Source organism: Phalacrocorax carbo, chromosome 11 (assembly GCF_963921805.1).
Source record: "Phalacrocorax carbo chromosome 11, bPhaCar2.1, whole genome shotgun sequence".
NCBI lineage: Eukaryota > Metazoa > Chordata > Aves > Suliformes > Phalacrocoracidae > Phalacrocorax > Phalacrocorax carbo.
The window spans coordinates 11,425,532-11,442,375 of NC_087523.1; the positions used below are offsets into that span (position 1 = coordinate 11,425,532).

At 42.0% G+C, this 16,844-nt stretch overlaps 2 protein-coding genes across 12 annotated transcripts in view; one reads left to right on the forward strand and one right to left on the reverse strand.

Moving 5' to 3' along the window:
• Window positions 1-12,741, reverse strand: part of TEX11 (testis expressed 11) — a 34,016-nt gene extending 21,275 nt beyond the window's left edge. For 7 of the 11 annotated variants that reach the window (XR_010374809.1, XR_010374808.1, XM_064463022.1 and 4 more), the window contains exons 1-11: window positions 12,603-12,741; window positions 12,386-12,498; window positions 10,404-10,488; window positions 9,127-9,206; window positions 8,575-8,655; window positions 8,373-8,492; window positions 6,799-6,879; window positions 4,850-4,935; window positions 2,582-2,639; window positions 1,683-1,778; window positions 34-115 (exon numbers count right to left, since the gene is read on the reverse strand). Coding sequence is in view for 9 of the 11 variants with exons in the window: in XM_064463022.1 (XP_064319092.1) it covers window positions 34-115; window positions 1,683-1,778; window positions 2,582-2,639; window positions 4,850-4,935; window positions 6,799-6,879; window positions 8,373-8,492; window positions 8,575-8,655; window positions 9,127-9,206; window positions 10,404-10,488; window positions 12,386-12,498; window positions 12,603-12,633 (913 nt within the window). In the remaining 2 variants the exon portion in view is untranslated. Of the gene's footprint in view, window positions 1-33; window positions 116-1,682; window positions 1,779-2,581; window positions 2,640-4,849; window positions 4,936-6,798; window positions 6,880-8,372; window positions 8,493-8,574; window positions 8,656-9,126; window positions 9,207-10,399; window positions 10,489-12,385; window positions 12,499-12,602 lie in introns of those variants that run through there. The other 4 variants (XM_064463024.1, XM_064463023.1, XM_064463025.1 and 1 more) reach the window with 4 other exon arrangements.
• An 83-nt stretch (window positions 12,742-12,824) lies between these two features.
• Window positions 12,825-16,242, forward strand: LOC104043208 (nuclear cap-binding protein subunit 2). The gene is made up of 4 exons (XM_064463037.1): window positions 12,825-13,018; window positions 13,257-13,438; window positions 14,245-14,383; window positions 15,061-16,242. Exons 1-4 carry the CDS (start codon window positions 12,932-12,934, stop codon window positions 15,157-15,159), a joined length of 507 nt encoding a protein of 168 aa, XP_064319107.1. The 5' UTR covers window positions 12,825-12,931; the 3' UTR covers window positions 15,160-16,242.
• The last annotated feature ends 602 nt before the right edge of the window (window positions 16,243-16,844 follow it).

Sequence of the window (16,844 nt, forward strand, 5' to 3'; positions counted from 1 at the left end):
CCTTATTATGAAACTTATACAGAGCTGTGATACCTGAGTTGATATCTTCATCTGATGCTCCACTTTTAAGAAGAATTTTAACTTTCAAAAAAACGCCTGCTGGATGCAAATCCTCCTGCACAATGAAAAACAATACATTACTTGGACAGCTGTTTCTAGAACACAGATCCCATGAGAGTCCAGCACATTCATAACACAGATAAATATCAGGAAATCATATACGCTCCTCTGTATTCTTCAGTTCCATTTTAATGACTGAAGCAATAGGTAGGCAACTGCTAATATTTTCTTCTTAAATGCAACGTGCATCTTTATTATTTATTCTTACACTGCCAAAAGACCATGAGGACAATGAAAGCAAGAGATCCATGATGCTCATTTTGCTGTGGCCCATTTCCAATACATTTAAATAGAAGCTGAACAATACTGAATGATAGAAACATTTCCTGCTTTTCTATGTGTGAATTGGCTGGATTACTCTAGAATTAATATGAGCAGAATTTGAAGTAGCATATAATAATATGAAATTTAGGAGAACAGCAACGGGAGCAAATGGAAATAATGAAGACTGTATACTACAGCTCTCACTATAACACTGCATGTTTCAGACTCTAGAATAAAAATTTTCTTCTAGTTTTCCATACCCTCAAAACACACATTAACAAAAATTATGATAAAAACACTTTCCATCTCAAAAGGTTTTGCGAAAGTCAATACAATAAAAACTGCAAAGGGCTTAAGTACTGTAGTAGCATGTTATTTGAATGATTGAAATACACTGCCTTTTATCCTGATCTCACAAGCACGTGTACCATCATCTGTCTAAAAGTTTTAACAGCATGCAGAAAACTGATTTTGAGCTTTCATTTAAACAAGATTTTGACTTAAAACTTGTTTTGTATGAAACAGATAATGGAAATTTAAAAATTGTCAACAGAAGACAAATCTACATTTTTCAAATTTAAGTTACTCTAACCTGAAAAGAGAGAAGCACAAAATTAATACAAGTCTTTATGTGGGAAACAGAATTTGTACAAGAGCAAAAGACCTCACTGTAGTGACTGCTTAGAGATACATGAACTTTATTCGAGGTAGCTGAGATGTTAATACAGCTCTTTTTTCAGGTTCCAGAAGAAATAGTCATGTTAGTGAAGTGCAATAGCTAAATTAATTGTTTGAAATAAGATGTAGCATGACTCCACAGCTTTCAAAACTGAACTCTGTTCGGTGCTTCCTCAAATATTTGTACAGATAATGAGATGGGGACTCAAAATGTAATATGGACATACCCACTATAACCCAAAGCAAGGCAAAAAGTCTGGTGCATAAAAAGCCAGCTGCTATAAATCTCACGTGGACCACATTGTAGTTTATTCTGTTTGTACAGTTTTCAAGAATACATGACAGAGAAATTTTAGTCATATCATTATCAAAGGACCTCACTATTAATAGATAATGAAGCAGCAAGACAGCTCAACATCTACATGTAAAGAAGTATTTCTCTATAAAAAAGCCGGGAACACAAAAACATACTTATGAGTACAACAGCCAAAGCAAAGAAAACACACCTCTGTCTGATGTCAAGGATAACACAGCAATGATTAATGTGGTCCATATTATTATGTTAATAAATGCTTGAGTTTTGACTACTGCACACCATAAATACAGTAACACATTACTACCTGATTTGCCAAGCTTATAGCTTTCAATGCCTTGTCAAGATACAGATTGCAATCCCACTCAAAATAGGTTGTAGCTAACAATCGCAGCACTTTAGCCTAGAAAGAAAAACAAACTGGAAGTTTAAATGCCATCTGATAAAAAAATGGCCACACATGAATGTATATATGAATACAAAAGACTTAAAATTTAAGGTCATGAAAAATAAAAGCTCTTGGAGTCAAAAGAATGCCTGCCTGGTATCAGACATAAAAAGTGATTGCTCAGTTCTGAAGCATATTCACTCTTCAGTACTGCAATTCACAGAGGATGTGAATCAACTAGAGTTCAGAGGAGAACAGAAGGGTAGCAAGGAACATCAGAGGTCTGGGATTAAATAGAACGAAAGAAGAAATTGAAGGAACAGGAGGTACAAACTTCACTGGGAGAAAAAAAAACACAAAGACATACATGATAATGGCCTTCAAATATATAAATAATTTATATAAAGGAAGACATTACAATCTTCTCCATATCCACTGTAGGTAGTAGAAGGAATAATGAGGACATGAAGGAATGAGGAAGGAATGAGACAGACAAACATCTATCGGAAATGACACAGATGAAACTGATGATGCCTTGAAAGAAGAGGGGAAGAGAAGAGATGGCCTTTCAGGGTCTACTTCAGCCTTACTTTCTGTGAAATAGATTCAAATGTGATTTAAGGGCACCCATCAGTGACTAAACTCTCAGACTGACACTCGTAGCATATGAACTTGCAACTTTGCCAAACTTCATAGCATACAGTACTAAAGAGGAGGCCAAAGAACACTGGTCAGGTTTGGCACAACAGAGGCAGATGACACAGTAGAGTCAGGATAACAAAATCCTCCCATTTACAAACAACTTCTCTATTTCTTACCTGCATTTCTTTGCCAACAGAATATTTCATGTCCATCTTCCCAATGTCATAACTCTGGCTACCAATGATAAGTGAAAGAATTAAATGGGATGAGAGAGATAAATTCAGCCAGTCTTCTGATATCATAGAATCATAGAACGCTTTGGGTTGGAGGGGACCTTTAGAGGTCATCCCCTGCAGTGAGCAGGGACATCTTCAGCTACATCAGGTTGCTCAGAGCCCCGTCCAGCCTGACCTGGAGTGTTTCTAGGGATGGGCCTCCACTATCACTCTGGGCAACCTGGGCCAGGGTTTCACCACCCTCATTGTAAAAATTCTTTGCCTTATATCCAGTCTAAATCTACCCTCCTTTAGTTTAAAACCATCACCCCTTGTCCTGTCACAACAGGCCTTGCTAAAGAGGTTGCCCCCATCCTTCCTCTAGTCCCCCTTTAAGTACTGAAAGGCCACAATCAGGTCTCCCCACAGCCTTCCCTTCTCCAGGCTGAACAACCCCAACTCTCTCAGCCTGTCCTCGCAGCAGAGCTGCTCCAGCCCTCGGGTCATTTTTGTGGCCTCCTCTGGACCCGCTCCAACAGGTCCATGTCCCTCCTGTGCTGAGGGCTCCAGAGCTGGACGCAGCACCCCAGGTGGGGCCTCACCAGAGCGGAGCAGAGGGGCAGAATCACCTCCCCTGACCTGCTGGCCATGCTGCTTGTGATGCAGCCCAGGATAGGGTTGGCTTTCTGGGCTGCGAGTGCACATTGCTGGGTTATGTCCAGCTTTTCATCCACTGGTACCCCCAAGTCCTTCTCCACAGGGCTGCTCTCAATCCCTTCATCCCCCAGCCTATATTGATACTGGGGTTGCCCTGACCCAGGTGCAGGACCTTGCACTTGGCCTTGTTGAACCTCATAGGCACAACACTCCTATCCTTTCCCACTTCTTAAGCAATTAGAAACTATATAAATCACACAAACTAATCTCAGTACTCACTCTTCCTACAGAACAGAAAATGCTTTCTTTCTAAATCCTCACATTAAAAATTGTAACATCTTCTATTCAAACATTTCAGTAGGCTTTAGCAGTTTCAACCATAGGAGCTTTGAAGGAGCAAGTGTTCTCATTCTCACCTGACATAGTAATACACAAAAGTTATACATGACCTGGTCTCAGGATCACAGCAAATCAATAGCAGAGACAAAAACAGAACCTGGGAGTGATGATTCCCTATTCTTTTTCTGAAAGTTAAATGACAGCACAAAGGACCATCTAGGAAAAAATGCAGTGGTAATTCCACAAAACCAGATTCGACTGCAGATGCTGTGAATGAAGAACTGTTAGAAACAACAGTAACTGGGCATTTGTTTCCTAATCTAATACATTCTCAGTACAGGGAAACCTTAACCCACTAGATGGAGCTACCTCTCTTTTTCCAGATTATTATTTGCACTTTGCAAAGGCTTATTTCCTCCTCAAATTTTGTCATCAGGACTCGGTATTCAATTTTCCACAAGAGTAAAATATAAAATAATATCCAAAGCACCAGCTGTAATTAATCCTAAGCATTTCTACAAATCCTCTTTGACAACACATGTGACCATAACTATTTTGAATTTGATATGTTGCCATTCATTCTCTTCCAACTATTTGAAAGAAAAAGAACATGAATAAATAAAAAGAAATTTCTGAGCTGAGGCTGTGACCTTGGCATGAGGGTACTCTTCCCCATAGCCTATATTTTCTCTTCCTTACTAGTACCATATTACTTATTTGGATCCTACACAAACCATCTCTAACTATTCCTCCTTCTTCTTGATGTTTGTGTCTTTCATCAGTCAAGGACTTGCTCTCAATGTAGCACCTCCTTTATAAGAAATTGAAATACTGTTTAAAACAAATACATTTAAAACCAGTCAGAATAATTAATCTACTCTTTTCCAAAGCTTTCAAATCCCTTCACTATCTTTTATGAATGGCACAAGAACTGGAAACAGCCTCTTCATAAAAATAATCTCTTTGGAAGAAGTATTAGGGAAAGAATTTACAATAACCATGGAAAGAAGACTTTCATTTTAATGACAGAAAAACCAAAGTAGAAAGCAGGCATAGATGGTCGGCAACAGAGTAAGACAGTCACCAAGTATCTGCCCAGCTAATTTGGTTCAGCTAAAATCTTGGATTCTTACATTTTTAATTAAACCTCTTCTTTCCCTTGCTCCCCACCTTCTTCACACATATGTTTACATCTCAAAAGCAGATGTTATTTTGTTTGCCTTTACACATTACCTGAGCCAGAAGGAGCTCTGTTCATACCTCTTCCGTTCATAGGTTTCCACTCCAAAATTGTAACAGAGGATGGACAGGTAACAGGCCTGCAATAAAAGACTCTTGCTTCCATAATATTCTTCTAGAAACATCACTAGATCTATGGCACTCCAGTCTCAGGTTCTTTAAAATGTGTTTTATTTTAAAGATATATCCACTGTTTTCACTTCTGACCTTACACAAGGGGATAACTGAGCATGACTAAAATGCAATCATCATTATGCGGGGAAGTGAAGCATCATTAACCAGTCCAGGACATGCAAAACAGCAGAAATCTTAGAACACATGAGGTAGAACAGTTCTTCAAGAAATCACACTGAAAGCACTAGAACTGTGTAAAGTAAACAATAAAAACTTGAGAGGAAAAACTGGAATATCACAACTTCTTTTTAAAAAATGACAAAGAAGTTTTACACAGTTAAGAGGACTCCACCTCTTCCATGGTAGGCTTCTGCCCAGCGTGTCTCTTTGGGGCTAAGAAAGGATCATCCACATTACAAGTTTTAGGATAAAACTAGTTTTGAATGCTTGGTTATTCAGAGTACTGCTGCCTTCTGCTTTATCAGTCAGCCCTGACAATGTCTGTTCATAACAACTTGTCTTTCTTTTGAAATGATTTGCAGCTGTCATATGTCATCCAAAGAAGAGACAGAAAGTCATTTTATATGCTAACAGGCTGCCAATATTTACATCCATTTTGCCTCTGCGGTAACTTTCTCTTCCAAGTATAAATGATGTTTCTTGCAAGTGACTACAGATTTCAAATCTTCAGGCAAGAATGAGAGAGGCAGCACAACATCTTGCCTCAAATTTATTGTTCATCTCATTGCAATCCAGAGGCGAAAGCACAGATTCAGCATGCATGAACAAAAAAAGAAAAATCACTCTCAGATATAAACCCTTATTTTTCATAAGTTCATTTGTGAACGTTTTCTTTCCAGAACAGAAAGTTTACTGTATTGAGAGGGTTTCATGCAAAGTCTTTAGAATAACACTGTAGGCATACTGTGGCATACCCCAGTCATTTACTTGCATGCTTGGAAAAGAAGTATTTCAAAGGATAATTAAAATACTATTTCAGCGAATGACTGTGTTCCAAGCATCAAACGTAACACTGAATATCCCCATAAACCTTGCGCCTCTCTGAAAAAAAAGTGTTTGGAACAATTCTGGCATTTCATCCTGTAGGGCAAGAGTTCCCAGTTATGGTTCACAGACCACTGATGATCCACCAGCTGCAAATCCGCTCCAGCTCGTCTGTGGTACCATATATCTCCATAATGCAACAATCTCCTTGTGATACTCTGCAAGTGCGCTCTGGTACAATGGGAGCCTGGAAGAGTTAAGGACTGATGGCCACCTAGTGGTCCAAGAGTTTCGAAGTCAATCAGCGATCACTAGCTCTTTCCTTTTTTCTCATTGTTTAAATAACACTCTTTAAAACAGAAGTAAATTGTATCTCTCATGATCAGAAACCTTCTCCTTGTCTGCATCAATGCTCCTAGTTTGCAAAAAGCGCTCATCACGAGAAGTTTAATATTATTTAATGGAGGAGTTTAAGTGGAAAGCATGAAATTCATTTAAAATGAAATGAGGAACAGTAATGCAAAGATCCCAGTGAGCATTTTCAACAACTTGCAGTGAGAAGCTCTGCTCTTATGATTTATCATTCTACTTTGAATTATAAACTATGAGAAACAAGGAAAAAAAATGAACTTTGAGGAAAAAACCTGCTGTTTTCTTGCAAATTTTTTAGAAAGAATATCTCAAAGAAGCAACCAACCACAGAAGAGATATGCTGTTCGCAGTAATTTTCAAAATGTTATATGGCATATGTCATTCTTTAACATATAGAGAGGAAAGCAGATTTTCAAAGTTTGGAATGATAAAGAAGGGATGATTTCATTTACCTCTTTTGGCAATTTCATCAACATATCTTTGCAGCGCTGCACGCACATCACCGCTTTCTGAAAATCCTCTTGAGCAACTGCCTAAGAAAGCAGTAGAGCATGCCAACAAACTGTTAGCGAGCAACTTGACTTCAAAATTCATTAAAAGACTGATCCTCTAAAAGAAGGCTTGGGTTTCTCACGTTCAGTAAAGATAGGTTTGGAATTGGATATCTGTCCTTACATAGCTACAATAACTCTGTGTATCTCTATATACTCCTAGATGATAGAGACATCCAGAAAAACACTGCAGTCCTTAGGTAGTGTGAAAAGGCCAGATGCATGGGACAAGTTCATTCAGATGTTAAGAGGATACAACAGTTCAGCAACTCTTAAACCCCCTCTCCAATAATTTAAGGACCTTTCTTGCCTCCATGATCAAATTAAAAATTTTGGCCACTGCTTTGGCCTGTTTAAGGAAGCTCTTGAGAGTTTTGGAGATAGTACTCCCCGTCTAGATACTGTCATATCAACAAATGCAGGCAATTACATTTTCTCATATTTACCCTCATATGCCTGTAACACTCTATAGCATTGAGAACGTACTCAGGAACTTCAGTCAGGCACAACAAAGCCTTGCAAAACTTAGAATTTCTAAATTACAGACTCTGAATTATTGGAATTTGTGTTGTTGATCCTCTAGAAAACCTTTAGTGCTTTTTCAGACTTCTCTCATATTGCACTAGGCTTTTATTTTTTTTAATTATCATCATGATTCTTACTTCATTGTACGATGCCAGAGGTTGAAACTTTAAAGAAAATACAAAATCTCATGAAACTCACTATTTACAGATCTTGTAATTTTGTATTAATTCTCCGACTGTTTAAAGCCTTTCTATGTGGAAAGCAGCATGTACGAGGTCATGGAAGAGAGGGTATTCATGTATAGAAATATCTCTGTCTGATGGAATATGATATTTATAGCTTTCATGATGTTTGTGAGCTTGCAGAGTCATGAAAGCTGGAAGTTACAGAATACTTTGTACATGTGGCTGATAATATCTACTCGGTAGATATGAACCTTGGCTATCTGCAGCCATGATGAATACTACCTTCATATACTTTCAGTCAGCCTAGCTGCAAATACTAGTGCAGTGTGATGAGCTTTCTAAAGTGACTAGTCTTGCTGTGTACATGTTACACGAATGCAGTTTGGGGGACCCAGGCTCTACACCAGTCCTACCCCACTTCTTCAGTCAAGCACAGGACACGTTTGGAACTGACACTTTGATGATTCAGAAAGGCAGCCATTTGTTTTATAAACAGCCATGGCAGCCAAATCATAGTACAACAAATCTGAACTAGAAGATATAAAGACCACAGCAGAAATGACTGCGATAAATGAGGCAAATTAAAAATCATTAAATGATTGCAACACAGAATGCAAACACAAGATCTGCTATCTTACATCTAAGTGAAGGAAATATATCCCTCAGCAAGCCTCCAATGCCAAGTATTCATACATCTAATAACTGGGTCAAAGTTTCCCTCTATACCCCTAGTGACTTATAAGGAAAACTGGGAAGAGCACATACTGATTCAGCCTGGTAAGTGAGTACTTTGAAGAGGTTCTTCTCTACATCAGCTTTATACACATGAGTGTCTGCTTCACCATTGCTTCCCTTAAGTAACTTCGCATACAGTTTTTCTAATCCCTGGAAAACAAAGTATAGGAATCACCCATGGAACTTACAAATAGGTGTGTTTGTAAGAAATTAAAACTGGAAGAGAACTTACATTCATGGCAGTCTCCAGAAATCCATCAGCAAGATCAGCTTTTCCGATATCTATCCAAACTTTCCCAGTTTTCATAGACATCTGAAGGAGAAAATAAGTGCTTTGTGAAAGTACAGTCACTTTCAATAAAGGCAATGTTAGATCTCATCTCGTTGATGCATGTATCTAATGTAGGAGAGGGGTATTTCAGCTCTTCAATTTCTGACAAGCCCCTCTCGCATCTGAATGAAGTCCTTAACATTTAGATGCAGCTTAAGAGTTACAGTGCCCTACCAGACGTTATAAGATACTGAAATAAATTAATATGCTTCTCATATAACATTTTACCATATGACAAAGACATGATCCTAACCACACTGTCCAGAAATTCCTAACTGCACTGGCTCAGCAAAGTATCCCTGTGATAACAGAGGTCCCCCTTCAGCATGTAGATTCCCCAGAACTACAAGGATATTTCACTCCCTTTCCAAAGCAACTGTAATACAGTTTGAAGTGATCAGCTTTCCCTTGGTGATCAGCTGTACTTCACTGCTCACCCACCATTAGCCTTACCAAAATCTGTCTTTGAATAGTCCCCTCTGGAGGATCGCTGCCTTGACAAAGGCACACCAGTCTGCAAGCAACAAACCGTACTGCAAGAAAACAGTGCAGACGTTCGTAAGTTCCCTTTTCCCTCTCTCTTTTTTTATTTTGAAAGTCTGGCCCTGCCGTACCTGAAAGACTGCTTGCTCTTTTAAATTACAAGAGAGAAAATTTTGAAAACTTCAGGAGTCAAAGTAGTCTGAATTTTAGCCAAGCTGCTTAAAACTGCTTTTTAGGCAGTAAGAAAAAAACCAAATATTCTCATCAAAACACCTATTAAACACTTTAGAGAGAGTTTAAGTTAAAAATATGGTATTCAAAGACTTAATTACCTTACAGGTGTTTACAGTAACATGTCTTGAAAGCCTCAGAAAAGCCTTCAGCAAAACAGGGAAATGAAGTTTAATAATCTTTACATTTTCAAAGTAAAAAGCAAAAATATTTTCAGGCCTTCCTTACACATCAGGGATGGAAAAGTCACCACTTAATGTATTTAAAATAGCCTCTCCCTGGCCCTTCAGCTGAATACAAGATCTGAGAACATAATGCTCTACAATTACTACTTATTTTGTGTAAACTTACCCTTTTCCCTTTACCTGATGTAATATCTATGATGCAGATTACAGATAATTTTGACTACAATCCCTCAAGACAAAAAAGTAGGCCAGATATTGCAATCCTGCAAACCACATAAAGAGCAGGTTGAGGGAGAAGACCAAAAGCTCACTTCTGCTTTCCCCCAGCCCTGCTCCTGGCTCCAAGCAAACCCACCAGCTGTGTACCTGGCTAAAGCAGGGAAGTAAAGAGAGGATTTAGAGGTTTTCTGTATGTAATCGTTGTTTCTTTAATATAAGTATCTCATCAATCTCACTTGATATAAATTAAGTGACCAACAGTCTCAAATTTACATCTATGTTATTTCCATACACTTTTAGATTAAAACCATAGCATTAGAAGGCAAATTACAGTTTCTGTTGGTCACACCACCTCTTTACTGATGCTCTGGCACAGAAAGGGGGAGTGATAAGTATGCCTACACTGATTCTGTGTCACAAGATCACCATTACACCAGTATGCTCCTTCCTGAACTGTTTATAAGCCTGGCTGTGCATTTCCCTCTATCTATACCCTATCTGCAAAGATCCAAACAAGTCTATAGCATTACATATATGCCTGTCAGCAGAGTTTTTCCTTTTTGTGCTACATTACACAAAACACATTTAGGAAGGTATAGAACACATACATACGTTTAGCTCTTTGCTCATCATTGACAACTGAACCTGTGTGTTTGGTCACAACCCAGTTCCACAGGCTTATTGCACCCTCTTCAACCTAAGGAGGAGAGTTCCATTAGATTTAATTTTGTCCTAGATTTGGGTCACATTAAAATTTACTGCTGGAAAAGGAACCATCTTTCACATGTATCACAGTAATGACCTGTCCACATGTTTGTGTAACTTCCTTTTACATTGGAGTCAAAGGTGTGTTTTCCATGAAACTGTTACATCATCCCACAGGAGATCTGGGAGAGTGACCCGAAAACAGGCGCACCTAACGACTCATTAATCACATGACCATTAGCACATATATGTCACATCATCCACCACTGCCTTCAGCACCAATTTTAAATTATGCATAATAGCGAATTCTGTAACTGGTGGACTTCAGAAACATTCAAATGCATTCCTAAACAAACCCCATTAATTACTACCGAAACGTCCTAATCTATGTTTCTAACAAGTCCTTTTCCAAACTTAGCATAACATGACTTCACTTACCCTATCCATCTGGGATTAAGTTTTCTCATAAACACTCATAGATACCAAAATTTGGGCAATAGCATTTCACAACGTCCAAAATACAGCTGATTCACTAGCAGCTTTCAGAATACATTATATACATTTTAAACAGATGTTGGAAAAATTGAAGGGATTGGAAGAGAGCTGTAAGAATTGTATCAGGTTTGAAAACACATCCATAGTAAGGCTTCACCTTTTCTGCCTATCAAAAAGAAAACTAAGTAGTTTAATTATTTTAAATACCTACATTGGGAAACTTCTGATATTAGCAAGCAACGGCTACCGACTATATACTCTTATTAAAAAGATGATGCAGTCCTACATAAAGGCAGGAAGTTCCTTTAATAACCCAACTTGAAGGGCTGCACTTTCCACCACTACAAATCCTAGTTTTCATAGAAGATCTTGCCTACAAATATGCTCTTGTCTAACTAGGAGACATTTTATGGCCCCTTTTATTGAAGAGAACTGATTACAAATTAATGGCTTCTCCTTTCTTTAAAAATAATTTAGCCCAACTGACTGAGGAAGAACGGAAGGATACCAGTTTTACGCTCCCCTATTTCTTTACAGACTGCATTAAGCGTACTTTCTGTTGTGATACTTGCTAAACTATCTTGCTCCTTGTCACAAATTAGGATTTTCAAAATCAGTCCTCCTTAGATGATAATCACTTTGAGTTAAATCTCCGTTCAAAATATAACCTTGGAGGAAAAGGCTGGACAATATCTCAGCTGATCTTGTTTTCATTCCAGAATCATGTAACACTCGTCAGACTTCTTTTTGAAAAAGGTCTTTTCAAGTAGACATTTACTACTTTATAAATACTCCTCTGGAAGAAATATACAGAAGGAAAAAAAAACCAAACCAAAAACAAAATTTAAAACATTATAAACAACCCAGTTCAATGTATGAAAATGAGTACTTCCCACTCTAATGTTACGCACTGGGTTTACCTGGCAGGTAAATTAACATGCTTGCTTTCTTCTTCCTGAAGTATCTGCTATCACTACCATACTCCACATACAGGATGAGAAGGACCTCTCCTCTGACCCTGCACCAACTCGTAATACATCAGCGCTCTATGCTTGCCTTTTTATGTGAAATTACAAGTAGATTCTACTAGAAAGTTGAAATAAAAAAAACCCTTAATATCACTAAGACACCCCTGACGTTTCTCATTATGATGCACACTTTTACATTTAGGATCAACATTTTGCAGCGACTTTTAAAATAGAACATTTTCCACTTTATTCTGGACTTCCACGCTATTGGGTTAAAAGGTGAAAAAACAAACGGCCCGTTCACACCCCAGCAGCGCTGGAGATGAGCGCCCGGCGCCGCCGCAACGCGGGGAAGCCCGAGCCACCAACCCGCGCCTCTTCAGGCGGGCTGGAGCGGGGCACCGGGCCGGGAGGCCGGGGCGCTACCTCGGCCGCGCTCCCACCCGCCTCAGAGACGCTCGCCGCCGCCTGGAAGAGCTCCTCGGTGAGGGCGGCGATGCGGGACGGAGCCTCCTCCCTCAGCAGCTCCCGCACCAGCCCTGTAAGACAGGACAGTAGGGGGGCGTGAGATACAGCCCGGCAGCAGGCGGCGACTCCCGGGCGCTCACCGGGACGGGAGCCCACGCCCCGCAGCAGGTGGTACCTTCCACCGCCGCCAGCGGCGCTCCCGCCATGACGGAGCCTCCGCGCCCCGTCAGGAGACCAGAGGGGAGGGAAAGCCACCGCCCGCCGGCGCGCGCCGCCGCGAGGCATGCCGGGCCCGGCGCGACAGCAGCGCCGAAATAGCGCTTCCGGTGACTCTGCGCGCCGATTGGCTGTCCTGCACTGCCGCCCCGCCTCCCCGCCCCGAGCGACAGGCGCCGGGGCCAATCGCACGGCGCGGCGGACCGGCTACCCCGCTTAGCTGTCCGGTGGACGCCGTGGCGGTTCTGGAAGGATCCCGGGCGCAGGGTCCGGCCGGGAGCGGGCGAGATGTCGGGGTTGCTCCACACCACGCTGAGCGGGCTCAACAGCGACTCCTACTGCGAGATCAGCCAGTACCGCGACCAGCACTTCCGGGTGCGCCCGGCGGCTGGGCCGGAGCCGCGGGGGTGGGGGCGGCGGCGGGCCCGGCCGGGACATGGGGTAGAGCAGCGCCTGCGGGGGAGGGCGGGCTGCTCCGGGACAAGGCCGCGCGAGGAGCCTGCGAGAGGGAAGGCACCGCATCTGCGGGGCGGCGGGAGATGCTCGCGGGGGTCTGGCGCGGGAGGGGGCGGCAGGCGTGCTCACCCCGCTGCGTGCTCCCCTCTGCCCTCAGGGTAGCAGGCAGCTGCAGGAAAAATCCCTGAAAATTTCCTCTACGCTGTATGTTGGCAACCTGTCCTTCTACACCACCGAGGAGCAGATCCAGGAGCTCTTCTCCAAGTGTGGAGATGTCAAGAGGATTGTCATGGGGCTGGACAAGATCAAGAAAACCCCCTGTGGCTTTTGCTTTGTCGAGTATCCTTTCTGGTTCCCTGCTACTGTCAGCCCGTGGGTGGTTGCCACCTCTAGTTCCTCTCGGCACAGCAAGCTTAGCTGTACTGCTGTGGAAAACCTGAGAAGTTTGGTAGTCAGGTGCTTTATACCAGGTGCTTCCCTTCCAACGTTGCTACTTCCCCACCACCACCTTAACCAAGACAGACTGTACAGTGGTGCTGTAGGTGAAAGGTGCTACTGCTGATGTGCTTTCTGGAGGTGGCAGAGTGCTTCTTTTTATTAATTTCTTTAATGATTTTAGGGCCAAAATGAGAACTGTTACAGTCGTCAGTCTGAGCTCCTGCACGGCCAGAGCATATGTTCACTTTCTCACCTTAACTTTACATCTGAACGAAGTAGCAGAATAAGCCATGGCAGTATTCCCAAGCACAAGGTACACGCTTGTACAAGTTTTACCCAGAACTGTCTTTACAAAGCTTTCCTGTGAGGCCTGCCCCTCTTTTTCAAACTTAGTCAAGTTTCACATACTATAAAGAGACATATTACATATTTCTTGCCCTTAGCAAGGCTTTAATGTGTTTGTTTCAACTAACTGTGAAATAAGTGATCCAAAGCTACTTCTTGTCTGTGCAGGTACTAGCATTGAAGTTCAGAATCCTTTCTGAGTGGGAGCTGGTTTTAGTTTGGATTTATATAAGCACATTTTTTGATCCTATAGAGAAGAGCAAGAAGAGTAGAAAAGGCTGGAAGGCAGGCTTTTTTCTGCTTCTCAAATACAGCAAACCCAACAAAATAGCACACTTACTTCTCCTTATAGTATGCTTCAGATACTACACAAGAGCAGATGCTGAACATGCAATGCGATTTATCAATGGCACACGACTAGATGACCGCATCATTCGAACTGACTGGGATGCAGGGTTTAAGGAGGGGCGACAGTATGGAAGAGGAAAGACTGGAGGACAGGTAAAGGCAACACTAGTTCATACCTTGAATTTGATCCCCCTAAGACTAAACTGCTTTGCTAGTTTTGTCTCATGCAGAACAATGTGTAGACTGTAGGGGCCTGATAATGAACTTTAGCCTCTCCCAGGTTGTTTTGGTAACTGATGCCTGGTGTTGAAAGCTAGAAATAGAGCTTAAGGCCGTTTCTGTCTAGGACTCCAAACTTCCTGCAATGCAACGAGAATGTTTACTAATCCAAAATAGTACTCTTAAAATGATGCAGAAGTTGAATGGAGGTGGACATCATAGCTGCTAGGCCAATCTCGTAACACAGCAGTTCGCCCTGGTGCAAAGCTGTGGTTCCTTTGCAGATTTCCAGGGTGGAGGGGAGAAATGTTCTGGAGGCCAAGCCCGGCAATTCAGAAAGCTGGACTGCAAAGTGGAATGAAAGTAATTTGGGGTCGTCTGTGCTTCTTGTCTAAAAAGAACTCAGCCATCAGATATATCCTTATTTGTTATTTTCACCACCATTACCACCTTTTTGGTGGGTTATTTGAAGAGATTTCAAATGAGTCAAAATGATTCTAACCTAAATCTTAGTTCCCCACCAACTGAGCAAGGAAAGGCTGATGTTTCTGAAGTCTAGCAGGAGACAGGCAGTGCAGGGTACTAATATCTGTGTTACTGCTGTGCTACAGGTGCGAGATGAGTACCGGACAGACTACGATGTGGGAAGAGGTGGATTTGGCAAGATCATTCAGATGCAGAAGGCAAATCATCAACCTGCAATCTATTAATTGCCTTGTGGATCTTAGCTCGTAGAGGGCTCTGTCCTTCCAGAGCTAGCCCTGTTCTCACATTTTGGATTGGGGTAGGGAGTGAGATCCAAGTTCCAGCAAAAGGTGACCCTCCTTAGACTGTGGATATACATGTATTCATTCCCCCTTCCTTTGGGCTTGAGAGGATGTTCTGTGCTGATACAGGGCAACAGGGGGAAAAAAAAAAATGGACAGCTCTGCAGGATTCTGGGTAAGAAGAAACACAGCATGTCACACACACTTGTGCTATGACGTACTCTACATGTTGCAGCTAAGCAAATGGCTTCCCCCAAGCTGCGACTGCTTTCAAATGGAACTTCTAAAAAGCTTACCACCATTGGAACCGTCCAGGTGCCTGGGCACCTTGTGGGAATGCACAAGAGATTCAGGTTTCTAATTTACAACCTCATCTGCTTACAAAGCAGTATCGCTGTTTGGATGAGAAAAGTGGAACGAGATCTTATCATCCACTTGGAGGTGCTTGTCTGCACATCTACCCATTGGTCAGGGCCTGCAAAGCATTTCTCTTTATGATGCCCCAGTGCTGCCTGGCTTTTCAGATCCTCACTGTTTGGCGTGGTTTTGTTAAAAGTTTCTTTTAATTTTTTTAAATAAACAGTTGTATTGGGTCTGGCTGAGATGGAGTTAATTTTCCCCCTAGCAGCAGCCCTCATAGTGCTGTGCTTTGTATTGGTAGCTAGAAAGGTGTTGATAACACACCAGTGTTTGGGCTTCTGCTCAGCTGTGCTCCCACAGCATCAAGGCCCTCTGTCCAACATTTCCCCACCCCTCACCCAGTAGGCTGGGGGTGGGCAAGATCTTGGGAGGGGACAGAGCCAGGACAGCTGACCCAAACTGACCAAAGGGATATTCCATACCATATGACGCCTGCTCAGCAGTAAAAGCTAAGAGAAAGGGGGGAGGGTGGGGGTGGGGATTAGTATGATGTTTGTCTTCTGGAGCAACTGCTATGCCTACTGAAGGCCTACTTCCCAGGAAGTGGCTGGACATCACCTGCTGATGGGATTTGGAGAATAAATCTTTTGTTTTCCTTTGCTTCCATGTGCAGCCTTTGCTTTTGCTTTATTAAACTGCCTTTGACCCATGAGTTCTTTTCCATCTGATTTTCTCCCCCACTGCCCTGCTAAGGAGGGGAGTAATAGAGTGGTTTTGTGGGCACCTGGCATTTAGTTAAGGTCAACCCACTACAGTCCTTTTTGGCGCCCAACACGGGGCCTGAGACAATGGCAGTTTTGTATTAAGCATGCTATAGCTATAGTAGTTATTAAGTAGCAAGCTTCTGTGCAGGTCACGGAGTTTGTTAGCTGCACTGCTTATCTCTTTATTTTGCTGAGCTTGGGAACGTGCTAGTACAAACAATGGCTGTGTGCTTTCCCCTGGCATTAATGGCCTTGCTGTGCTGGGGGAGCTATCTTGTGGAGAGGATGAGGGAATACATCTCCTCTCCACCCAGGATTTATGTGGGTGGTTTTATTATGCAGGTGCCCAAGGTCCTTGTTCACCCTTACATGAGCTGTTTAATACTAGTAATTAATAGTGTTGGCATATTATGGGGTTTGTAGAATCTGGTGTCTTCCTGGTGTACGAGAAGACAACTTTTGGGTGAGGCAATGCTGAAATGTGCCCGGAGGCAGTCAGTCCCT